Below are 26,981 nucleotides of genomic sequence, written 5' to 3'. Positions count from 1 at the left end.
AGACTAGGTGACAAAATTATGAAGGGCACTGATGGAGTGGACAGTAAAAAAAATCTTTCTCCTGAGCTGTGATGTCTAAAACCATAGGGCAAAGCTTTAAGTTAACATCATACAACACAACTTGAGCCCTTTTGGTCCACCTCATCTGTACCAACTATTGCAATCCTATTTCTCTGCAGTAGGCCCATATCCCTTTGTACCTTTCCTATCTGAGTACCCATCCAAATATCTCTTCATCGCTGTGATTGTTTCCACTTTAAACATTGCAATTGGGATTTGACATACAAATTCTATTCAAAGAGTGGATGAAATCTTAAATGCACAGTCTAAGAAGGTGGTGGTGAGAAGACTCACAACCTTGTTTAAAAGAAGTATTTACTGCTCATTTATTTTTTATTATTATTATTCTTTTTGTATTTGCAGTTTGTTGCCTTTTGCACATTGGTTGCTGTCTAACCTGTCGGTGTAGTCTTTTATTGATTCTTTTGTGCTTCTTGTACTTATTGTGAATGCCAATGAGAAAATTGTTCTCGAGATTGTATATGGTGATATATATGTACTTTGATAATAAATTTACTTTGTACTCTGAGCACTTTGAAATCTTTGGCTTTGAAGGCTGTTGGCTGAATGTTGGGAGATGTGATTATTATAGGTAAGTACTTGATGTCCTGCGTTGATATAGTGAGTTGATGTGCCTATCTACTTGCTAGCACAGTGGCACAGCTGGTACTGCCTCAGGGCTCCAACGACTTGGGCTCAGTCCTAACCTCTACCACTGTCTGTGTGGAGCTTGCATGTTCTCCTGTGACTGTATTAGGTGCCTCTGGTGCTTGGTGTTCTTCCCTCATCCCAATGACATGTCATTTGGTAGAAAAATTGACAACTGTAAATTTTACATCTCTATGAAAATAGGTGGTTGAATCTGAACAAATTAATGGAAAAGAGAATAGTTTATAAAGAAAATTAACAGGAAAATGTGATTGTTGTGACAGCTGGCATAGCCTTAATGGGCCAAAATGCCAACTTCTATATTGTAAGGAAATACAGAATATGAACTACACTATGAGTGGTTAACCAGCAAAATAGGTCTTAATTAAACTGTTTCTAATTTAAATGGCAAAGCACTTTTGCCCATGTTTACACATGTAGGTAGCTGTGGTTTCCAGAGGATATTTCTTGTGGTGGCAGAAGATGTCAGTGCCACTGATAGGTTCATTGCTCTGGATTTCCAGCACTTGCAGAATCTCTTGTGAATTGACTTTATTTCTTGGATCCTTCTTGTTACGTCTCTGTCTGAATGTGCAATATGCAAATTATAGTAATTTGTAATAAATAGCAGTACAGTAAGGTATACAACAGAACAGTCAGTATAGCTTAGAAATATAATTGTGTCAGCGTGAATTAATCAGTCTGATGGTCTGATGGGAGAAGCTATCCCGGAGCCTGTTGGTCTTCGCTTTAATGCTGTGGTACTGTTTCCCGGATGGTAGCAGCTGGAAGAGTTTGTGGTTGGAGTGACTCAGGTCCCCAATGATCCCTCATGCCCTTTTTATGCACCTGTTGCTGTAAATGTTCTGAATAGTGGGAAGTTCACATCCACAGATGCACTAGGCTGTCCGCACCACTCTCTGCAGAGTCTTGCGATGGAGTGAAGTGCAGATCTCATACCAGGCAGTGATACAGCCAGTCAGGATATTCTCAATTGTGCCCCTGTAGAAAGTCCTTAGAATTTGGGGACTCATGCTGAACTTCTTCGACCATCTGAGATGGAAGAGGCGCTGTAGTGCTTTTCTCACCACACAGCTGGTACGTATAGACCAAGTGAGATCCTTACTGATGTGCATACCGAGGAACTTAAAGCTGTTCACCCTCTCAACGCCAGATCTATTGTTGTCAATGTGTTACTGATAGGCTTTTTTCATAGACAACATAGCTGCTGTAGGTTCATAGTACATTTATTATCAAAGTATGTATACATTATACAACTTTGAGATTCATCTCCTTACAGGCAGCCACAAAAATTAGAAACCCAAAAGCACCCATTTAAAAAGGCAGTCAAACACCCAATGTGCAGAGTAGACAAAAAAACAAATTGTGCAAACAATAAAAGTAAGCAAATTGAAACTGGAATTGTGAGATATTTTATACAATTGTGTGAATACTGTAATGGAAAATTAATTATTGTATATGCCATGTAAAATATATTTGCTATAACTGGAATCTAGGATCAGATTCCATATTTGTATACACATTTAAAAGAAAATAGGAATTGAACACCAGAGGACTAGTACCAGGATGATACTGTTTCTGACTGTTTGATACTGATAACAAAAGGGAATTAGGTTACATGAAAACTCTAAGCTTAATTATGGATGTCTAGTTGCATACCATCAGCAGGTAATACTGCCATATGAATGTTGCTTAATGAGTTAGGTTGCCATATACTGTCCTTTAAATAAGTGTAGCCAGTAAAAAAACAAAAAAAGCCCCTTGCATAACTTTTTTGAATGTTGCTTACCTGTGGTTGCTGTGTAGCAGTAGGTCTCTGAGGTGATGGAATAGGTGTTCTTGGTATTAATAGATTCATTTTGCCTAAAACTAGTTCAGTTACAAGTTCTCTGTCTTCGGCCTGGTGTTCTCCAATCAGTGGCATTGTGCAGTCCATGACCTGTAAAAGAGTGCAAATGTGCACTAGTGAGAGATTGTGTCATACCATCATGTATCCTTGTGAAAGAATGTAAATGTTTTCAAATATTCCATTATTTAATCTGCTATGGGGTGGCACGGTAGCATGGTGGTCAGCACAATGCTTTACAGTTCCAGAGACCCAGGTTCAATTCCTGTCACTGCCTGCAAGGAGTTTGTACATTCGCACAGTGACTGCATGGGTTTCCTCTGCTCCGGTTTCCTCCCAAAGTCCATAGATGTACCGGTTGGTAGGTTAATTGACCTGTGATAAGGCTAGGATTAAATTGGGGGATTGCTGGGTGGAGCAGCTCGAAGGGCCAGAAGGGCTTATTCCGTGCTGTATCTCAACAAGTAAACAATAAATAATTAATTAATCAAAGACTTCTCTGATAGATAACAAAGCTTGACCAACCAGTCCATAGTCCAATTGTTCACATTTACATTTTCACTTGATGTGTAATTTTGAATTGGTAACACCATTCTATACTGTTTGCAAATTGTTATGCACCTATTCCATTGTCCTTCAAGAGCTCTACAAATTTTATGCTTCAGACTAGTTCCACCAAGTAATTAATTTTCTCCACCCATCAATCTACCTCAGCCATCAATTAACCTTCTTCATGCAAATATTAATTATGAACCTAAAAAGAAGTCACCATGGTCAATAGAATATTTAATCACTTTTAATTTGTACTGGCCTCTTTTTGAAAGGCATTTCTCACACATATATTTTCTGTTTGTAAATTGGATTGGTCAGAGTTGTTCAATACCTTTACCTTAAATTACTCAATGAAGTTATTCAACATTCTTGCTGGCATTGGATTTCCGATTCAGATAGCTGAATGTCATAAATGACAAGAAATAAGGTTTTAAAATTATTTTCGAGCATCCAGACATCACTGGAAAAATTAGTATTCATTGCCTATCCCATGACCTGAGTGAATTGCTAGGCTTTTAAGTGTCAACTAGTTTTGTGGGCTTGGAGTCACATGTAGGCCGCATCAGGTTAGGGTGGTAGGCCTCCTCCTCTTGTTGAACTATGTAGATTTTGCAACAATTCATTAGTCTCATGACCATTATTACTAAGATTTGAGTTTCTTAAATTCCAGATTGTAGAGTGAACATATTTACCGAATAATTTTGTGATCTTTTCACCTAATAATTGTCTAGTGATGTCAGTCAGCTGCAACTATCAGTAGTTCCACATCATTGTTCGCCAGATGCTCTATGTCTGAAATATGTGCTGGTTAGCTGGTTGATGGGCTGCTGCAATTTGCCCATTGTGTCTGTGGAGATTGTGGGTGCAGCATGTGGGCAGTTAGGGAGAACGGTTACAGAGAAATTGATGTTGGAATTTGATTGATGGTATTATTCCAAGAGCTGGTATAGACATGATGACCCAAATAGTCTCCAATGTTGTATGAGAATATGGCATTGTGCATTTGATTTGAACTAGTGCCTTTAGTATTTCACTGCAATGTCCTTCAGACTAACTATACTTGGAGACAAAGACAGATGGCTGAATGTTCTTCTATATGTTATCTTTAGCTATGATAGAACAACCCATAGCTGTTTTAATTTTCATCTCTTACTGACTGGTCATTGACCTGTACCTCCACTATCTGAACCATGCCATCTTTTTGCAGCTACTATTAGGCAGGAGGTATAGAAGCCCGAAGTCCCACAGCACCAGTTTCAAGAACAACTTCTTCCTTTCAACCATTCAGTTCTTGAACCAACCAGCAAAACTGTAATTGAAATTCAAAGTAAATTTATTATCAATGTTCATACATGTCACCATATACAGCCCTGAGATTTGTGTTTTTTTTTTATGGCCATCAAGAATAAACCCAAAACACATAATTGGAACAATGAAGGACTGCATCCAACAGGACAATATGCAAAAGATAACAAACTGCAAATACAAAAGGAAAAAAAAAGGGAAATAATAAATAAATAAATAAACAAACAAACAATAAATACTGAGAACATGAAATGAAGAATCCTTGAAAGTGAGTCCATAGGTTGTGGGAATAGTTTAGTGATACAGATCAGCAACACTATGACCACTTTGCACTAAAAATGACCTCTTTTTGTTCTAATTTTTTACTTGTTTAAATTGTGCCCAATTTATGTTTAATGCGTTATTCTTGTGAATGCTGCTGTGCCTCTGATGCTGCTGTCAGTTAAGTCTTTCATTGCATCTGTGTTGTGCACACATGTACTTTATATGTATTTTCTTGCTTGATGCTTACTGAAAGCCTTGGTTTGCTCTGTTTGGCGGCTCTTCAATGTTTGTATAAATTCTCTTTCTTGTACTTTCCCACTGAGGAATTACCTCTCTGTGTATTGGTTATATTGCTTTAAAATTGGCCTGTATGCTTCCCTTGGAGGTTTACTAAACTTCTGCAAATGAGTGCCTGTGACCTCTTGAGAGGGTTTAGAAAACGTCCTGATATGTAAACAGAACCACTTATTGGGATGAAGAAATAAGATTAAGGGCCAGGTTTTGAGGGTGAGACAACAGGATCCAAGACATGCAAGGCCATGAGAGGAGTGCAACAGATAGTAGTAGGCTAAACAAGAAGACCAGAATAGCAACCAAAACTATCTGCACTACAAATGGTCCTTAACATAGCAAGAGAGTCTAAGGGTTTCCAGGCATCCCACCTCTCCCGGAAGTTCTGGGAGTCTCCTGCATATTAATAGTGGGTCCTTGATATCCGCAATTATATACAATATCATAGAAATCAATTTTTTTGAGAGTGAGCGAGCGAGAGAAAGCAAGAGAAAGTGTGAGAGTGACCACAAGAGAGAGAGTGAGAGCAAGCAAGCAAGAGCGTGTGAGCGAGAGAGAAAGCAAGCGAGAGCGTGAGAGACCATGAGAGAGAGAGAGTGCGAGCGAGAGCATGCCATGGCAGAGTGTTCCAAAAAAAGAAAATATGAAACGTATGTCACCCCAGACTACACTAAAGTGTACCTCTGCCTAATAGGGGTCAAAATAATGACAGTGTTGCTCGCTGCACTGTTTGCAACAGTGACTTTTCTATTGCCCATGGTGGGTTAAGACTGTAAAAGACATGTTGAGGTGAGTTTAACAGGTGTCATTCATTCACTAGCATAGCTAACATTATTTAAACTAGCTGGCTAACAGCTAAGGAGCTGCTCTTTTGCAGACATCCCACCTCTCCTGGAAGTTCTGGGAGTCTCCTGCAAATTGATGGTGCTATCTCCCTGAAATGAGTTTTTGCAGGGTGGGATGTCTGGGTTTCAAACAGTATAATCAAACAAAAATGGACTAATCTGTAACGGTAATATTAGAAAGGACAATACAAGACTGAGGTTAGTGTGAAACATGGAAAGATAGTTTAATTTAACATTTTTCCTGCACTGGATCTAGATCCCAGTAGTGTCCTGCCATTGCTGCTGTGAAATTTGACTAGGTGTTTGTTATCAATGGAGAGGAAGTGCTGTGACTTTCTGCTACTTACTATACCAACAATAATGCAGCAGAGAAGCTGAGGACTCATGGCTCATCAGTCCCTCCCAGGAAGGTAAACCTAATGTACCCTCACTCTTCAAGGAACTGTAGCAGCTCCTTCACTAGATCTCTTCCCAATCTGCAAACTGCCTACAAAGTTCAAAGTACATTTATTAAAGAAGTATTTAGTATAAAAGTATTTATTGTACTATATACAAGCTTGAGATTTCTCTTCTTGAAAACAGCCACAAAACAGCAAAACATGATAAAATTCTCGAAATACTCCATACCACAAAGACCATCAAACATCCAGCTAGAGGAAAAGGAACAAATCGTGGAAACTATTTTGAAAAAGTAAAGAAATAATACACAGAACATGAACCATGGAGTCCCTGAAAGTGAGTCCACAGCCATGGAGCCAATTCAGTGCTGATGGCTGTGGGCCATTGCTGCAGAGACAATTCAGCACTGAAGCAAGGAAAACCTCACAAAATATTGAGCTGAACACTGGTTTGTACCCACCCTCAGCCTGAATGCCTTAATTTTTAAAATCTGGCTCAGTGCTTGAAATAGATAAACATCCCTGCCACTTCAATCTGGCCCAAAGTTTCAATCCAGCCAAAAGTCTGCTCAGCAATAGCTGCCGTAGCTGTACCTGGATACCACAAAAATACCATGTTGTACATAGGGTTCTAATTTCCAAAGGGAAATTACGACTGTGGATTGCAGTGATTGTAGTCCAGCAAAAGTATATTCTGTAGAATAGTTAGTAGTTTTATTAGATGCCTGTAAAACATTGCCATGTCTTGCCAGTGCTATCTTGTCAGCAATTGTGCAATTGTCATAAAAGTTTAGTGACTTAATTTAAATTGGACCAGGCCACAAAAATAATCAAAGTTGTACTAAGCAGGTGTAATTAAACCATGGCAACCAATTTTTGGCATACTTGAAAAATGACCTCATTAAATGAAACATAAGCTGCTTAGAAGAAGCTAACCCAGGTTAAATGATGCAATATATTTTGGAAAGGCAATCATATAGATTTACATCTCTTTTTAGCAGAGTACAACACAATTTTAAATGAATGGGAAAGCCTGCACAGTATTGATAGAATACACTGTATTTTTTTTATTGACACAGAAAGAAAACAAAATGGGTTCTGTCTAGAGTATATTCTCTTTCCTGTCCAATATTCCCTGCATGCTTGTCTGGCCATGTGCTTAATATGAAATAATAAAAGTAAAAATCCAACATCATATAAAGTTGTAAATCAAAGATGCTTTGAACTTTATTGTTATGAATTTTGAATGAAGGAAGTCAACCAAAGATATTATCTAATAAAATTTACATATACAGTTTATGAGCAATAATGAAAAAGACTAGCACTTTATGAAAGATATTTTATAATGCCCACATATTACCTTTGGTGTTACAAATTTTTGGCTTGAAGCTATCATTTCTACACTGTGATCTAGGAATTATTCCACATTCTTCAGCATGAAACAATGCCATAGTTCTTCTTTCTAATGTTATTTATGAAAATCACATTAAGAGTAAAAAAATTCAGTTTTAAAATTCATCAGCATTGTTGAGTTTCCCTAAATTGACATTACGTAATATGTTGCAAGTTTATGCATACCCCATTTGTACTGCAGCAGGTACAAACTTCATAGTCAGGGTCTGAAAGAAATATGTTCCTAAGGAAACAATTCTCTTTCCACAAATTAACAACTGCAATGTTTGATAGAGTAGGAGAGACAGTAGGATATGGGTAGCAGAGAGCTTGCAATAGGTCAGAGAGACATGGCAGTATGATAAAGGGCAGTCTGCATAAGAGGCATGTTTTCTATTCCCAGGGTGCCATAGGGAGCTAATTGTAAGTTCATGAATTTGGTCTCTTAATGTCCGAACTTTAGGGGATGCTACACCCAGTTTGCCTGCTATGATGATTTGTATACAAGTAGATGAAGTCTTCTCTCTTTGAGTATGGAGCTTGGCTGAGCTCCTAATGTAACAGTAAGCAGCAAACTGTGAGGTGTTGCAAACATTTACAACAACACTCTAGAATGGACCTGGGCCTAATGAGCTGGGAGTAATTGTAGCAAAGCAGTCCAGGTACTCATGAAGCTGTATTCAAAGGGAAGCTGGTGAGGACAAACTTAGTATTTGAATGGTGACCATTTAAATATCAGTTATACTGGGAAGGATGTTAATATATTCTGCTCGTTCTGTGAATAAATGAGATCTGTGATCTTTCAGACTCATGATATCATTGTGAATCTCCCCCGCAGCAAAATCTAGACCATTGCCAACTATAATCAAATACTTGAGGTACTGCAGATCCCATCTCTAAACAAGAAACAGTTCATCCTGACACACTTCATGTCATAGTTGGGGTCGTCAACCAGGCTTGTTTGAAGAAATCCCTGCCCATTTATCATCGGCATATAACCTGTAGCATCAGGGGTCCCAACACTCTAGACCACTGTTATACTAAGATAAGGAATGCCTACCGTTCCATGCCCAGACTGAATTTCAGGAAACCTGATCACTTGGCTGTCCTTCTCCTACCTGTATACAGGTAGCAGAGGCTAAAGAGCAAAGCTCCAGAGATAAAGACAACAAAGAGGTGGTTGCAGGAGGCAGAAGAGTGACTATGGGATTGCTTCAAGTTGGTGGACTGGTGGACTGGACCATGTTCAAGGACTCATCTGTGGATCTGAATGAATGCACTACGGTTGTCACGGACTTTATAAAAACAGTTGTAGATGAGTATGTCCCTGCAAAATCATTCAGAGTCTTCCCCAACCAGAAGCCCTGGATGAATCATGAGATCTACAATTTGCTGAGCGTCAGGTCAGAGGCATTCAAGTCTGGTGAACAAGAAAGTTACAAGAGGTCCAGGTACGATCTCTGGAAAGCCATCTTGTTGGTGAAGCAGCAATTCCAGACTAAGACTGAATCAATCAAGGATACTCAACAGCTGTGGCAGAGCTTGCATGCTTGCACCTCTTATAAAGTAAAATCAAATGACATAGGGCTAGGCAACACCAGGGCTTTGGTTCCAGATGAGATCAATGCCTTTTATGCTCACTTTGACCATCAAAGCATGGAGGAACCATCACGAACTCTCACAATCCCCGACGATCCAGTGATTCAGTTTCTGAGGTCGGCGTGTGAGCAGCCTTCAGGAGAGTGAACGTACAAAAAGCATCTGACCCAGACGGGGTACCTGGCCAAGTACTAAAGGGCTGTGCTGATCAACTAGCTAGAATGTTCTCCCTTTGGCAGTCTGAGGTACCCAGCTGCTTCAAGTAGGCTTCATTTATACCAGTGCCTAAGAAGAACGTGGTGACCTGCCTTAGAGACTATCGCCCAGTAGTACTTATATCCTCTGTAATGAAGTGCTTTGAGAGACTGGTGATGAAACATATCAACCCTTGCTTGAGAAGCGACTTAAATCTGCTCCAATTTGCCTACCAGCGCAACAGGTCCACAGCAGATGTTCTTCACTCAACCCTGGAACATTTGGACAGCAAAGATACATACATCAGGATGCTCTTTATTGACTACAGCTCGGCTTTCAATACCATCATCCCCTCAAAACTAATTACTAATAAACGTCTAGACCTTGGCCTCAATACGTCTTGGATTTCCTCACTTGCAGACCCCAGTCAGTTCGAATTGATAACAACATCTCCACAATCTCCATCAGCACAGGTGCACCACAAGGTCTACTCGCTTCACAGTGATGACTGTGTGGCTAATCACAGCTCCACTGCCATATTTAGGTTTGCTGATGACACCACTGTCATAGACTGAATCAAAGGTGGTGAGGGATATTGAAAATTTGGCTGAGTGATGCCACAAAAACAACCTCTTACTCAATGTCAGTAAATCCAAGGAGCTGATTATTGACTTCAGGAGGAGGAAACCAGAGATCCATGAGCCAGTCTCATTGGAGGTTCAGAGATGAAGAGGATAGCAACTTTAAATTCCTTGATATTATTATTTTGGAGGGCCTGCCCTAGGCCCAGCATATAAGTGCAATTACGAAGAAAGCATGGCAGCACCTCTACTTCCTTAGGAGTGTGCAAGGATTTGGCATGACATTTAGAAATGACGAACTTCTATAGATATGTGGTGGAGAGTGTATTTACTGGCTGTAGCACAGCCTGGTATGGAAACACTAATGCCCATGAATAGAAAATCCTACAAAATGTGGTGGATACGGCCCAATCCATCACGGGTAAAGCTCCCTCCACCATTGAGCACATCTACATGGAATGTTGTTGCAGGAAATCAGCATCCATCGTCAAGGGCCCCCATCATCCAGGTCATGCTCTCTTCTTGCTGCTGCCATCAGAAAGAAGACGCAGGAGTCTCGGGACTCATACCATGAGATGCAGGAACAGTTATTACCCCTCAACCATCAGGCTGTTGAACCAAAGGGATAACTTCACTCGCCCAATCATTGAAATGTTCCCATAACCTATGGACTCACTCTCAAGGACTCTTCATCTCATGTTATTGCTTATTTATTTATTATTATTTCTTTCATTTTGGAATTGTACAGTTTGTTGTCTTCTGCACACTTGTTGAAAGCCTGGTTGGTGCAGTCTTTCATTGATTCTATTATGGTTATCCTATTATGGATTTATTGAGTATGCCCACAAGAAAATGATTCTCAGGGATGTATATGGTGACATATATGTCCTGTGATAATAAACTTACTTGCTTTGAACTTTCTGCTGAGGTCATTTGTAGAATTTAAAGCCAGAAAAATGATGCTAGGGAGAATAAAAGTCATGCGAAAAAAATCAATGATTAGTCTGATCGTATAATGAAACCATGAGATAGGTACAGTACATATGTGCTTTACTTTGGAGTAAACTAGTTTTCAAAAGCACAGCATAATTTGTTTTTGAAAGTTATGTGAATGAATTTCTAACTCCAAGACCTGCTTACCTACATAGAAAAAGTAACTTTGATTAAATTGTTTTTCAAAAATTGACAATATTTATAAACAAAACCCACCCTAACTCAATGACCAATTTCCTGTGCGGATCTAGAAACACAGAAACATAGAAAACCTGCAGTGCAGTACTGGCCCTTTGTCCCACAAAGCTGTGCTGAACATGCCCTTACCTTGGAAATTACACTCAAAGCTGCTGCGCAGGTTGACTTTGTGGTTAAGAAGGCATATGGTGCATTGGCCTTCATCAATGGTGGACTGAGTTTAGGAGCTGAGAGGTAATGTTGCAGCTATATAGGACCCTGGTCAGACCCCACTTGGAGTACTGTGCTCAGTTCTGGTGGCCTCACTGCAGGAAGGATGTGGAAACCATAGAAAGGGTGCAGAAGAGATTTACAAGGATGTTGCCCGGATTGGGGAGCTTGCCTTATGAGGATAGGTTGAGTGAACTTGGCCTTCTCTCCTTGGAGCAACGGAGGATGAGAGGTGACCTGATAGATGTGTATAAGATGATGAGAGGCATTGATCGTGTGGATAGTCAGGGGCTTTTTCTCAGGGCTGAAATGGCTAGCATGAGAGGGCACAGTTTTAAGGTGCTTGGAAGTAGGTACAGAGGAGATGTCAGGGGTAAGTTTTTTTATGCAGAGAGTGATGAATGTGTGGAATGGGCTGCCGGCGACGGTGGTAGAGGTGGATATGATAGGGTCTTTTAAGAGACTCCTGGACAGGTACATGGAGCTTAGTAAAATAGAGGGCTGTAGGTAAACCTAAGTAATTTCTAAGGTAGGGACATATTCGGCACAGCTTTGTAGGCCGAAGGGCCTGTATTGTACCGTAGGTTTTTCTATGTTTCTATGTATATTTAAAGCAGAGGTTGATAGGTACTTAATTAGTAAGGATGTCAAAGATTATGGGAAGAAGGCAGGAGGATAAGGCTGAGAGAAAAATATTAAGCAGATCAGGCAGCATTGTGGCAAAAGCAATGGTCAAATAGTAGAGCATACTTGATGCACCAAATGGCCTAATTCTGCTCCTACACCTTATAGCCTCATGGCCATTAACTGAAATATTCAGTTTGTTTCTCTGTCCTGCTCTGTTGTTCAACATTGCAGAGAACACGATAGTTCAATATCAGCAAGTTTGAGATTCCTGTTTATGAATGAATGATCACAGGAGTGCACACTGAGTATAACACCAAAGTACTTGTACTTGAAAAATTTGCTCTGGGTCTTGCCTGGTGCAGGAACAGTATTCCTAACCAACTGAAAACCACAAAACCTCCACCTGCTGGAATTTCAATCTAAAACAGAACATGCTGGAAACATTTAGCAGATCAGGCAGCATCTGTGAGAAGACAGGTAAGTGTAGTGTTTCAGGTCCAAGACCCTTCATTGGAACGTTGTGATGATGGATTTTCAACATAAAATGTTAACTCTGTTTTTCTTCCCAAAGATGCAATCAATCTGAGCTGCTGAGTACTTCCAGCATTTTCTACCTTTATCTCTATTCATTTGAGCGTAGAGGAAATTCCACAAAAAATTATGGAAGGTCTCAGCCATTTCATTTTTTTAGAATTATTTTAGTTCATTTAAATTGTTATAAATGGATTTTCATGTTTTCTTACTCTTAAACCATTTATTATTTTGAATATTTCTAATAGTTTTTAATGCTTCTTAAAAGAAGAATATATCATTTACTGATAGCTTGGCAAGTCCTCAATGCTTTTTCAACACCATTTTGGAAGATAGTTGAAACTGTTCTGTATGTTTGTAAGTATGGAATCACATATATTCTAAACCATTTGGATCTTCCTGGAGCTTCTCTGTATTCTCCTCATTGCCATTGCTGCCATCTAGCTTTATATCCATCTAACCTGGATATATTATAATGCTCTTCTCATTGCTTATCCAGATCATTGATATATACATGGAATAGCTGGAGCACCACCGTAAACCTCAGTAGCCTAGATCACCACTAGTCTTAGCTTCTCAACCTGAAAACTATTTCTTCCTAATATTTTTATGAATTTGGATTCTCTAGGAATAGCTCTAATATTTCCAAGTCTCTCTGCTATTAATGGAGTTTGCAATTCCTACTCACACCAACTGTGATAAAAATATAATCAAATGTAAAACAATACAGCTTACTTTAGGTTATGTGAAAGCAGACATCCTACCCTGCAAAAACTCATTTCAGGGAGGTAGCACCATCAATTTGCAGGAGACTTGCGGGAGAGGTGGGATGTCTGCAATAGAGTAGCTCCTTAGCAGCTGGCCAGCTAGTTTAAATAACGTTAGCTATGCTAATGAACGAATGACACCTGTTAAACTCACCTCAACATGTCTTTTACAGTCTTAACCCACCATGGGCAATAGAAAAGTCATTGTTGCAAACAGTGCAGCGAGCAACACTGTCATTATTTTGACCCCTATTAGGCAGGGGTACACTTTAGTGTAATCTGGGGTGACGTACATTTTATTTTTTTTGGAACACTCTGCAATGGCGCGCTCTCGCTCGCACTCTCTTTCTCTCTCTCATGGTCGCTCAAGCGCTCTCGCTTGCTTTCGCTTTCGCTTGCGCACTCTCGCTTTCTCGCTCTCATGTTCGCTCTTGCGCTCTCTCTTGCTTTTCTCTCGCTCACTCTCAAAAAAAATTGATTTCCACGATATTGTATATAATTTGCGGGCACCAGGGAGCCACTATTAATATGCGGGAGACTCCCGGAAGTTCCGGAGAGGTGGGATGTCTGTGAAAGGCACTGGAAGGATGAATGCTGAAGGGATGTTTCTGTTGCCTGGAAAACTAGTAGCAAGATAAGGAGGCAAACATTTGGAAGAGTGTTCAGGACAAATTTCTTCTCTTGTAAGCACTGTGTATTTTTTTGAATTGTGTACCTCAAAGAGATGTGGATGCTCAGTTGTCCAACATATTCTTTTCCACAAAATATTCAGGTCAGTACTGCCGACCTAGGGATTACAGCAGAGGTCCTTTATTCTAGATAATGTATACCAGTTGCTAGCATATGTTATCTTCTCACTTTGGGAGGCTGGTTAGAAAGATTTACTTTTTAAAATTAAGAACTCAAAATGTTAAAACAATTAAATGTTGTTTACACAAGAAGGAATGAACAGTACAGTGCAACGTATATTTATTTAAACTTAGTAAATTAAATGTTTAAGATGGCACTAGTCTTCCCTCAGGGATAAACTTTAAGAAGTCTATTTTCTGAATCCTCAGTCTGGCCCAGCTTCTTGGCAAGTTGCAAAAGAGAATCTTTTAAAATGTAGACTGCCATTAGGACAATTATCTGTACAATTGCAACTGACTACATATTCCTTTTAACTATACTAGTTAAAAAGAATATGCAGTCAGTTGCAATTGTGCAGGAATATGATGTTGCTGATTCTTGTCTTACTCATCAGAGCACTTGAGCTAATCAAAAACTATGCACCCATCTTAAATGTCTCAGAGGTAAACATTAATCAAACCCACAGCATTCCCTCAGTGACTGGCTTAATGTCTGTGGACTCACTTTCGTAAAACTTCAATTCTGAATGCTATTTGCATACTTTTATTGTTCACACAATTTGTTTTTTTTCCTCTCTGTACATTTGATGTTTGACAGCCTTTTTTTAAAAATAGGCTCCATTGGGTTTCTTTTTGTGGCTGCCTGTAAGGAGACAAATCTCAAGGTTGTATAAAGTATACATACTTTGATAATAACTGTACTTTGAACATTGAGACCAAGCCCAGCCTTTGATCTTTTCAAGGCTACTAGTGAAAGTTTGCACTTGGTTAATTATATGAGTGCTTATTTAGAGGCCCCACAGGCAAAATATATAAACAGGCTTTACATTGATTGGCCTCAGAAGCAGCTTGCCAACACCAGTTTCCCGTACAAACTGCCCTCCTTCAGTTTGGCACTGTGCCTTCTATCAATGTTCTTTGCTGGCAAATGTACAGTAGATATACTGTTTTAAATGTTGCTGGCTGAAGCTAAGTATACCAACAATTATTAATTAAGTTAGACCTCAAACTTTTAGGCAAAAAATGGTACATTTCACATCACTTTATTTCCTGTATATAATGATCTGATTATTGTGCTGGTTAAACTCCTGTAACCTGTTACATGGAACACTGGTGAACATTAAAATCTAGGCATAAATGATATATTCTACAGCTGTAGTATAGCAAAATGCTCATCTTGCTCTGCTAACTTCCTACCTCATTTATAGCCTTCCTCACTTAAATCCCTACCTCTTTGATCTTCCCTCTCTTTTATATAAATATAGAAAAGTAGGAACTGGAGACGGGTATTTGGTCCTTTGAGCCTGCTCTTGTTATTCAATATGATCAAGGCTGATCAGCCACATTCAATGCCCTACTCCAGATTTCTTCCCATATCCCTTGATCCCTCTAGCAATAAAAAAATCTAACTTTTCCTTGAGTATTTTCAGTAATGTGGCTTCAACTACTTTCTGTGTTAGAGGCAGCCACAGAATTGCCAATCAGGGAGAAGAAATTTCTTCTTATCTTGATCCTAAATAGCTTTACCCTTCTCTTTCGACTGTTACCCAGGTCCTTGACCCATTGGCATTGGAAGTTCTTCCTATATCTAATCTGTCCAGTTCTGTTAGAATTACAGCCTACTGATCCAATCTTTCTTCATATGTTAGTTTCACAATTCCAGCAATCAATTTGGTGAGACTTTTTGGACTTCCTCCATCACAAGAACATCCCTCCTCAAATAGGGTGTCTAAAACTGCACACAATATTCAAGCTGCTGCCTCACCGAGACCCTTTAAAATTGCAGCATGAGATCCCTATTCTTATATTGAAACCTCTTGTTGTAAAGGCGAGCATAAAATTTGCCTGCTTAATCAACTTGCATACTTACTCATTCACTGGTGTACATGGGCAACCAATTTTTCTTACACTGTTTCTCAATCCATTTCCATTTACTGTAGAAAATAATTTGCCTTCCTATTAGTCCAACTAAAGTGGGCAACTTCATATTTATCATGAATTGCTTGGGCTCCAGTATTGATTTTTGTGGTACATTACCAATTTGTGGTTTGCCATTCAGAAAAAGGCTTAATTATTTCAACTCTTGCCTTTGGTGTGTAGAATCTGGGGTGAAGTTGAGGGGGATGTGGGGAGAATGAAATGGGATTAGTGTAGGGTTGGTGTGAAAGGTGGCGGAGGGTCAGCATAGACTAGATGGGCTGAAAGGCATATTCCATCTCCATCCTTGTCAACATTTTACACCAAATGGATGTGCATTTATATTGCATGATAAGTTCTTATGAGAACTTTCTGAAAATCCGTTGGTTCCTTCTCAAATATTCTGCTGTTTATTTCCTCAAAAAATACACAGAGATTTGCAGCACAATTTCCATTTGATGAATCCATGCTGACATAGTCTGATTGTGTTGATATGCTTCATGTCTCTGCTATAACATCTTTTATAATGAAATCCAGCATGTTCTCCACCCACGATTTCAGACTGACTGGTCTATCATTCCCTATTTCTCTAATGCATCTAGTTTGTCTTTTTCTCTTAAAAGAGGCTACATTAGGTTCATAAAACAGGATAAGGAAATCAGTTGTCCAGCTGCTTTTCTGTATCTGTTTCCCCTTGAATTCAGTAGAATTCTCACAAATGAAAGGCATTAAAATTAGCTTTTTTTTCCTTTCAATACACCAGATGGATGGAAATAATTATATGGCTGCAAGACTCATCTGTTTTTGTTCATAACTATAGTTTCACAATTAAGTATGCCATTTATCTAGGGATTGGTCATTGCCTCTAAAGGCACATCGAAAAATTGGTTCCTGGCAGGCGAGTGGAACTTTAATTCCTGAATTTATTCCTGAACTGGCTAATGGAAAATGTAGTAGTGCATTTGGCCCTCAACTTTGTTTGTTACCGAGTGTATCTTGCACTCTGTCAGTCTTTGCTTTCTTGCTCTGTCAGGAATTGAGATAGGCTGAGCTGAGGAAAGGACTTCTCGAAAAGCAGGGTGGAGGGGGGGAGGGTGAAGGGTGTTGGTTGGGTTGCCCACTGTCCTGTCTTCAAGATAAGTGCAGGTTGTGTAGGGCTTAATGTGGGAAGGGTCTTTCATGGCAGAGGCTTATGAGCGTTAGTCATCAAGGTAATCTAGGTGAGGACATAACCAGTGGCACTTTTAGTAATTTGTAGTAGATGTGTGGATTTCTGGTCCTGATTTTGTGGACTTTGGTGATTACATAGGAACACTGGTGTCTAATTTCAATCTCACCTAGGGCAGACAACTTTTAAATATATGAAGTCTTTTACATTATTGGCTTCTTGATTGTCTGATGTCTTGGAGATCAAGACTATTTGTTGGATAGTTGAAAATCAGCTGTTGTGAATATTTGGGGAACTACCTATAAGTCCCTCCAGGAGGACCACAACTTTGACATAGGGTTTGGAGGCTTGCGTGCCTTAATGATCCAGAAAGCTATGCTGACTGGAGCCAGGGCCTTGTGCTTTGGCTCTCGGTGTGGTTACCCATGTCAAACAGGTCAAAGGGTAGAAGTCCACTGGTCCTTGGAGGTTCAGCTCAGGGCTAATAACCCTGACTGGTCAAAAAACAATTGTTACGGAAACAGCAATGAAGAATCCCCTTCTATACAAAAGGAGACAGAGGACCTTCATTGCTGCTCTAAATACCAGCAGTGTCATGGGCAGGAAGTAAGTAATAATGAGGTGGGATAGGTTTGCATTAGTAATTTTGGGGTATTGATTTTTTAATTGGTGTTGTATCACCACTCAGGGTTGCCTATGAAGTGATGGCGAAAGGTGGAGTTGGGGGTGTGTATATGGTTGGTGGGCAGAGAGTGTTAAGAATATTGGGTCATGTCAACAGCTCTGTGGATCTGGTTAGGACTGGGTTAGGCAATTATTATACTTCAAGAAAGCATGGAAGTTAGAGAGAATGAAAAACAATCAGTATACTTTTAGAACAGATGAAGTCCAGCAATTCTTTCTCGTTGTGAACACTTTCATGTAAAAAAGCCTCATGGCTTGCTTCATTATCATCCACTTAATTGTTCTACTGAAAGTAACCAATACCTCAGTGTAATGGAGAAGTACGTATATTTAAGTGCTGAGTAAAAGCTGTAATAACATCAGATAAGAAAGTAGCACCAAATCATTGCTGCAGGTTTATTAACCACTTTCTAGCATTTAGCAGATATTACAACATGGACAAGAATTAACAAGTTTCTAAATTATTCAAGTCCATAATGACCTATCTGATTATAATTAGAAAACCAAAACATGAGGAAACAGTCACATTTGTTGCATAACGTGATTTGAGTAGAAAAACAAGTTAACTGAAAAGCTAAGTGGATCTACCAATAATATAATGAGGAGGAAAATAACTGGTAGAGTGAAAATCCTAATGCAAGAGTATTTCATAGTCAATGTAGTTGATTTTATTGTTGGACTTGTAGTGGCAAAAATTGATACAAAATCAAAACAAGACAATTGCTGCAAGCCTGCAGGATTGTTATACGTGCCTGGTACACCTTCTGCTCCAATGAAATGATTACTCCAGAGAGTCAACTTCCTTATTTTGATCCTTTTATTAGCAATTAGCAAGCATATAATCTTGAAGCAATATTAAGTGGTATTAATTGGTAGCAAAGATATGACCTCTGCCAGTCCCAAGACACAAACTGCCATGAAATGTTTTGGGCTCCTCATCTAAGAAGAGATGTGCTGGCATTGGAAAGGGTTCAGAGAAGGTTCACAGGGGTAATTCCACTAATGAAAGGGTTTTCATACAAGGAACGTTTGGTAGTTCTGGGTCTGTATTCACTGGAATTTAGAAGAATGAGGGGGATCTCATTGAAATATTTTGAATGTTGAAAGGCCTAGGCAGAGTAGATGTGGAAAGGGTATTTCCCATGGTGGGGGAGTCTAGGACAAGAGGGCACGGCCTCAGGATAGAGGGGTGCCTATTTAAAACAGATTAGTGGAGAAATTTCTTTAGCCAGAGGGTAGTGAATTTGTGGAATTTATTATTGCAGGCAGCTGTGGAGGCCAGGTTGTTGGGTGTATTTAAGGCAAACCTTGATAGGTTCTTGATTGGATACAGCATCAAAGGTTACGGGGAGAAATCTGGGAAGTGGGGCTGAGGAGCGGAAAAAAGATCAGTCATGATTGAATGGTGGAGCAGACTCGATGGGCCAAATGGCTTATTTCTGCTCCTATGTCTTATGGTTTTATGGCAATAAGCAAGAAATACATAACTTATTCCCTTCGCTTTTACCATTCCCCCACTAATGTGACTAATTACCATAATGAACGTGTGGCACAGAATACATGACCCCTACAGTATTGGTAGTTGATTATCCACTGTATATTTTTCTGCATTCAAAAAGTGGGACTAAATGCTTCTTGACCTACTATATTTGAATCTGGGGAGTGTGTATGATTAATTAAAAGGGTTTCTTTCTAATTAAATACAAACCACAGACTAAAATAACAGTTTAAATATGGAAAAATGTAAATGGCTGACACCCATACTTGGGGTTTAGAAACACAAGCAAATTAAATTCGAAATAGGAAATTCATGGATCAAATTACATCAGATTTGTAGGATAGAAGCAGCCATTTATTCCCTAAGTCTGTACTAGCATTTATGAGCATTCTCCAACACTACTTCATTTAACCCTGTGACTGTACTATTTCAAAGCTTCTAAAGTGACGTAGAACTCATAAGAGGTCAAAACATATAGTGATAAATGCGCTACAGGAAATTCAGAGATTTAATTTTTCAAGCAATCTGAACCACATCTGCATAAACCACGGCAGTTATACCTACATAATCCACAAATGGAAAATTAAAATTGTTTGACTGCAGGCATTAGGAGCAACCACAGGACACAGAAATTTCATTGCCTGATTTACAAGGATGGAGGAGGAAATATTGTTGGTAGAGTTGCAGAGTAGTCTGTCACACCTTAAATATACAAATTTAAAATGATAGTTGTTGTTAGGTATAGGTCTGACAAAGAATTCAGTTGGGACTGATGCCCATTAGTTGCTATGTATAAAATCATTTGTATCACAATACTGCTAGACTATTCTTGATTTTCTAAAATTTGGGATGGTTGTACACTATTGGTGACAGAATGATAAAGCAATTTAATTAGCTGTGGAGAGGTATAATTGAAGTTGTATACATTATCATTGAATATCCTGCAGGTAGTTCAATTAACTACAATTTGAATACACCTATTTGTCTTTATTTTACGTGATTTTATTGGCCTGGTGTTATAAAAATATTTGTTTCTTTATTGATTTCCATTGAATCTTCTATTTTACCTATTTCAAAAATAGACAATTAAAGGTAATTTAATTTATTCTTGCACTTTAGCACGAAGTCTGTGGAACTATGCTGCGCCTCTGGGGATTTGTCATTTAACCTACTTAGTAATGTACAAACAGTAACATAATGCGTGGACGTAATAACTTAGCTCAATGTATCTGACAAGTTTCAAACTACACTCAGTGGTCACTTTATTGGGTGCCTCCTGTACCCAGTAGTGTGGCTACTGAGTGTAGGGACATGGTCTTCTGCTGCTGTAGCCCATCCACTACAAGGTGCGATATGTTGTGTGTTCAGAGATATCTGTATTAACACTGCTTGGTAATACAAATGTCTAATCGGCCAATCACATGGCAGCAACTCAATGCATAAAAGCATGGAGTTATGGTTAAGAGGTTTAGTTCTTGTTCAGACCAAACATCAGAATGGGGAAGAATGGACACCACTGTTGCAACACGTGGTTATTTGAGTTACTGTTGCCTTTCTGTCAGTTTGAACCAGCCTGGCTATTCTCCTCTAACTACTCTCATTAATAAGATGTCTTTTCCCCCCACAAAACTGCTGCTTACTGGATTGTTTTTGTTCTTCGCACCATTCTCTGTAAACTTTAGAGACTGTGTGCAGGAAATTTGCAGTCAAGATGGCACCAGTATACAAAGGTCCCTCGGTTGACATCTTCCAGATAGCCCACGAAAATGTCTATTCTACTACTTTTACGTCTTTTTTTTTTTACCTTAAATGTGTTTCTGGGACTGTTAGACCCTGCAATTTACAGTTTGGAGATCAATTGAGGGATTCAGCACTTTGCTGTCTCCAAGAAGATTCTGTGAAGCCAGCGTGTACTCGGATGGCCTTGATGCGAAGGAACTTAGAGATGGGGCACGAGCCGATGTTTGACTGCATGTCGCCAGTTAAAGCATCGAGGAAGATGATATTGCGGTGAATGCATAAGGTGGGTGAGAGTTTAGTGCCGACTGCCTGCCTTTTGATCACTGCCGGAGAAGGAGTCCACGAGTGGCCTATCTCTGTGTGGCTTGCTGTGGCAGGCGGGTAGGCCTGTATGCTTGTGTGGTGTCTCTCTCTTTCGATTATGTCAGAGGATGTTACCGCGGTTCTGATTCATGAATTGAACTAATATGTTTATAGACTGTGGGCTTTTCAAACTTACGGTTTTTATATTCTGTGCTTTTTGCCAGTTCCATTTTCTTTTTGTTGTGTGAGCAGAGTGGGTTTGGGGGTTGATGTTCTTGTAGTGTTCTGTTAGTTTTTTTTTGTGTGGTGGAGGGATTATTTGGGGGTCGATGTTCTTGTTGCATTTTGTGTGGGAAAGGAAGTTTGGGGTTGATGATCGAGATGCTGTTCTATTTGTGCAGGGGGTGATTTTATGTTTCTCTCTGAACAACTTCCACATTCTTTCTTTGTTCTGAGGCTATCTGGAGAAGACAAATCTCAGAGCTGTATATGGAAACGTACTTCGGTTAAAAAAAATGAACCTTCGAACTCTGGAAAATCCCAAGTGATTAGTAGTTTCCAAGCTACTCAAACCACCCCATCAGGCACCAACAATTATTCTACAGTCAAAGTCACTCAGATCATGTTTCTTCTCCGTATCTGATGTTTGGTCTGCACAGCAATTGAATGTCTTGACCATATCTGCATTATTTTATGCGTTGAGTTGCTGCTACATGATTGGCTGATTAGATATTTGTATTAATGAACCAGTGCCCCTAATAAAATGGCCACTGAGTGTAATTTGTTTCATTTCAGGAGAAATTGCAACGCAGCTGAAAACTATGTGAACAGCCCTAATTCTGATCGTGCATTGGAGAAGAGAACCATTCTGAGTAACAGCATGAAAATAAGTCAAATAAGAGGGCCAATGATGATTTGCTAATAGGTGTAATGTTGTTGAGACTGGATGAGATGCCTTGGAGACTCATGGGACTGCAGATGCTTGACTCTGGAGCTAAAAAAACAACAAACTAGGTGAGAAACCTTTTTTTGGTTATGCTCTGGCTATGATTGGTTTGATGGCAGTCTTGCTGAGTTCAGGAAAGCTAGAAACAAAGGAGGAAACAAACAACTCTTTAGAGTTGTTTTTGTGTTGCAGATTGGCAGTAACCTGAATGCAGAGAACTAAAACAAGGAGTTGCAGGAACAGATTCAGGAAGAAATTAATAGTTCAAAGTTTATGGAAACAAAATTAATGTAGTAGCGTATAAGGATGGAGTGTTGGTACTTTAGGAAACGTCTGGAGACAGTAGTTTGAAAGCAAGTATTACTAATTGGCCAGTACTAATAAATTAACCATAATTAATTTATACTCTTATCGCCCTTAGAGTGAAGTAATTAACATTGCCTTTAGAAATAAATTTGAGAATGCAATATAGTATATGCATGGACTACTGCAAGAGGCTTATTAGTGGTTACTTTGGGCTTGTGGTGCCCTCCTTCCTTACCTCAATGATATAGTCCTTCCCATCCTTTCCATGGACAGCCTTCACAGCGCAGATGTCCAGTCCACCAAACATTTCAGAGCATGCATCAACCCAAAGTCTGTACCTGTAGTAGGAGAAAAGTATATAATGTTTGATAGTTTTTACTTTCATATTTTAACTATGCTATATTTTAAAGCTGATCAGAATTACTTGAGCAAAGAACTTCCTGTGTAGTTCTGTAGGAGTGTTATTGCTTGTCATAGAAAATATGTAACACAATGTGAGTGTACAGGGCTCCAGTGTACAGAGACAGAAACCTTAATCTTAAATCAGACTGGAGTTAGTTAAACTGGTGATGAGGCAGATGATAAACCGTCCATAGGAGGCTGAGGAAATCGTGGATGTGCCACAATATTTCAAGTGGCAGAACCTACTGAAAAAATGGTCCCTGACTCTTATAGGTATCCAACGATTATCCTGATTTGAATTGGCAAGGCAGGCTCAAGATACAGAAAAATATTGAGAATAGACTTCTGAGCCTTTTTTATTCCTGATCTATGTTCTTGTCAGTAAATTGACATAATGCTTTCCTATTTAATGCTTCTCATAAAAAAATGGAATGGATTTCTGATGCATGTTGGGAGCTTAATCCATTTATATAATTCACCCATAATCCCAAAACATCGTTTAACAAGAGAAAGGAGGATCTAACTGTCTTCCGATACTGTCTCTGGCCTCATCTAATGATCAAGTTAAGATAACTATTGACAAAAATAAATAAAACACATTCGCCATTTTAACCGATTGATAACTTGCCTTCCATCATATAGGCTGGGAATTTAAATAGCCCAAAATGGTCTACAATATAAGAACATAAGAAATAGGAGCAGGAGTAGGCCATCTGGCCCATCGAGCCTGCCCTGCCATTCAATAAGATCATGGTTAATCTGTCCGTAAACTCAGCTCCATCTACCTGCCTTTTCCCCATAACCCTTAATTCCCTTACTATGTAAAAACCTATCTAACTGTTTCTTAAATATAATTAGTGAAGAAGCCTCAACTGCTTCCCTGGGCAGAGAATTCCACAGATTCACCACTCTCTGGGAAAAACAGTTTCTTTTCATCTCCGTCCTAAATCTTCTTCCCTGAATCTTGAGGCAATGTCCCCTAGTTCTAGTCTCACCTACCAATGGAAACAACTTCCCTACTTCTATCTTATATATCCCTTTCAAAATTTTTGTGTGTTTCTATAAGATCCCCTCTCATTCTTCTGAACTCCAGAGAGTATAGTCCCAGGCGAGTCAATCTCTCCTCATAGGTTAACCCCTTCATCCTTGGAATCAGCCTGGTGAACCTCCTCTGCACTGCCTCCAAAGCCAGTATATCCTTCCTTAAGTATGGAGGCCAGAACTGCACACAGTACTCCAGATGCGGCCTCACCAGTACCCTGTATAGTTGCAGCATGACCTCCCAGCTCTTGAATTCAATCCCTCTAGCAATGAAGGCCAACATTCCGTTTGCCTTCTTAATAACCTGTTGTACCTGCAGCCAACTTTTTGCGATTCATGCACAAGCACTCCCAAGTCCTTCTGCACAACAGCATGCTGCCATCTTTCACCATTTAAATAATACTCTGCTCTTCTATTGTTCCTCCCAAAGTGGATGATCTGGCATTTACCAATGTTGTATTTCATCTGCCAGACCTTGGCCCACTCACTTAACCTATCTATATCCCTCTGCAGACTCTCCACACCCTCTGTACAATTTGCTTTTCCACTCAGTTTAGTTTCGTCAGCAAATTTTGCTATGCTACACGCAGTCCCCGCTTCCAAATTATCAATGTAAATAGTAAACAGCTGCGGGCCCAGCACTGACCCCTGCGGCACCCCACTCACCACAGACTGCCAACCGGAGAAACACCCATTTATACCAACTCTTTGCCTTCTATACTGAAGGATAGCAAACTAATTAAGAACAGGACTTTAGTTGTGTGCTTTAATTAATTAAAATACTAGACATTTCACCACAAATCTGCTTGCAGTGATTTTTGCTAGACAGCTTTTTTAGATAGATAGATAGATATACTTTATTGATCCCAAGGGAAATTGGGTTTCGTTACAGCTGCACCAACCAAGAATAGAGTATAAATATAGCAATACAAAAACCACAAACAATCAAACAACAAAATGCAAACTATGCCAGATGGAAAATAAGTCCAGGACCAGTCTATTGGCTCAGGGTGTCTGACCCTCCACGGGAGGAGCTGCAAGTTCGATGGCCACAGGCAGGAACGATCTCCCGTGCCGCCCAGTGTTGTATCTCGGTGGAATATGACCGAAGTCCAACAGTAAAAAGTAAAAAGTTTTATAATGTGCACACAACATGCACGAAATGCTTGAGGAACTCAGCAGGCCTGTGTGTGTTGCTTGGATTTCCAGCATCTGCAGATTTTTCCTTCTTTATAACGTGCACAATTGTTTTTGCAAATAATAGACAAGGCCATCCTCGACTTTCACTGTTAACCCTGTGGCCACTCTTAAGGTTGTATGGCTCTAAAAGGTCTCCTAGCCTGTGGCCCTGGTCAAACAGTATGTACTGTCAAAAAAGCTTTTCAGTGTTTCTAAATGTCTTAAATCATTAAAAATATGTAAATGATGAAGTAACAAACAATTACTATTTAAAGAAATAGAATATATTCACTTAAAATTTTAACTGATGAAAATTACCATTAACTTCAATTAATTAAAATAAAGGAAGGGGGTAAACATTTTAACATGGGGGGGGGATGACTCCATTCAAATTAATGGGCCCACTCTACGCATAGCATACGTGGTTGTCACAAAGCAGAGGAGGCCAGATATGAAGTATACAGTATTTGAATTCTTAGCTCAGTAGTTTACCTGGACCTTGTGACAAGACTGGGAGCAGTGCAAGAGATCACATGTGCCTATGTCTGCTCTGCAGCATGTTCCAGTGTGTTGAAGGGATGTTGACATGTGTGCTGCAGTTGCTGGTAATTCCCCTTGGACCTACCAGCTGGCCATCAGAATGACCCAACCCAACAACTTAAAAAGGAGCACTGACAAGAAATGGTATTTGCTGACTATTCTGGCAGCATTATGTTAACGATGTGACTGCAGGCACCTACCTTCAGAGTTGTATATTTTACCACTTTGGATTAGCTTTCAAATTAAACTTCCTTAATTTACTTTACTAAGCTGCAGAGTGCATAGAGATACAAAATGATTGATCAAGAAAGAAAATATTATTGATAAAGAAACATTTGTCTGAAATGCTTGCAGGTTTAAGGTAATTGGTAGAGACGACTGTTGGATATAACAAGTTGAGATTTCTGAAATATTACATTTCTTCTTAGCTATGGGAAGGGCTGATAATAATTTCATGGATATGCTCTGGGGTAAATATAAGCTGAACTGTTTCTCTACAAAACTCTTTATCCCTCATTTATGCAATGTAATATTGGAGTATGGCATATAATCTTTCATAATTTTCGAGAAAATTGGAACCAGATGTTTTGTTGCTTTGTTAATCTAGTTTAAAAGTACACAAAGCATTGGACTTGCATCAGGATAATTACTTACAAAATAAGATTTTAAAAATGTTAAGGTAATTCATCAGTTTGAATATAAATGTACCATTAACAAATTTTAAACAATTACTGCCATTTTTTCCTTGTGCTTGTCATCTCTGCCTATTCTTTTCTCATCATATTCCATATTGGCTTTTGAGCTATTGCTGATGGGAAGCATTAAACATTCTAAGTCTCTTCAGACCTTTAGCCCTTCCACTGCCACAATATTACCCAGGTATAGCTGAAAATTAAACAGGGCTTTCACTGTTGTACTACTAGTACGTGATGGAACAACAAAAAGATGACAGTTCGAATTGCAACTGAAAAAATATAAATATCCTCAAGTGCCTCTGATTGTCCTCTATCTCCCTATCTCTCTGTCCCCATCCCCATACCCCTGGGATGGGGTATTGTTGGTGGAGATGGGGTAAGATTTTTGCCA

The 26,981-nt window shown here is 39.3% G+C and overlaps 1 protein-coding gene across 1 annotated transcript in view; it reads right to left on the bottom strand.

The window, feature by feature from the left end:
* Window positions 1–26,981, bottom strand: part of syn2b (synapsin IIb) — a 407,986-nt gene that overhangs the window by 14,906 nt on the left and 366,099 nt on the right. Inside the window, exons 9-10 of the mRNA XM_072280332.1 lie at window positions 22,969–23,071; window positions 2,519–2,668 (exon numbers count right to left, since the gene is read on the bottom strand). Of these exons, the coding sequence (XP_072136433.1) occupies window positions 2,519–2,668; window positions 22,969–23,071 (253 nt within the window). The remainder of the gene's footprint in view (window positions 1–2,518; window positions 2,669–22,968; window positions 23,072–26,981) is intronic.

This window comes from Mobula birostris, chromosome 16 (assembly GCF_030028105.1).
Source record: "Mobula birostris isolate sMobBir1 chromosome 16, sMobBir1.hap1, whole genome shotgun sequence".
Classification (NCBI taxonomy): Eukaryota; Metazoa; Chordata; class Chondrichthyes; order Myliobatiformes; family Myliobatidae; genus Mobula; species Mobula birostris.
The sequence above is the reverse complement of the archived record's forward strand: the minus strand, read 5'-3'. Positions and strand labels throughout refer to the sequence as shown.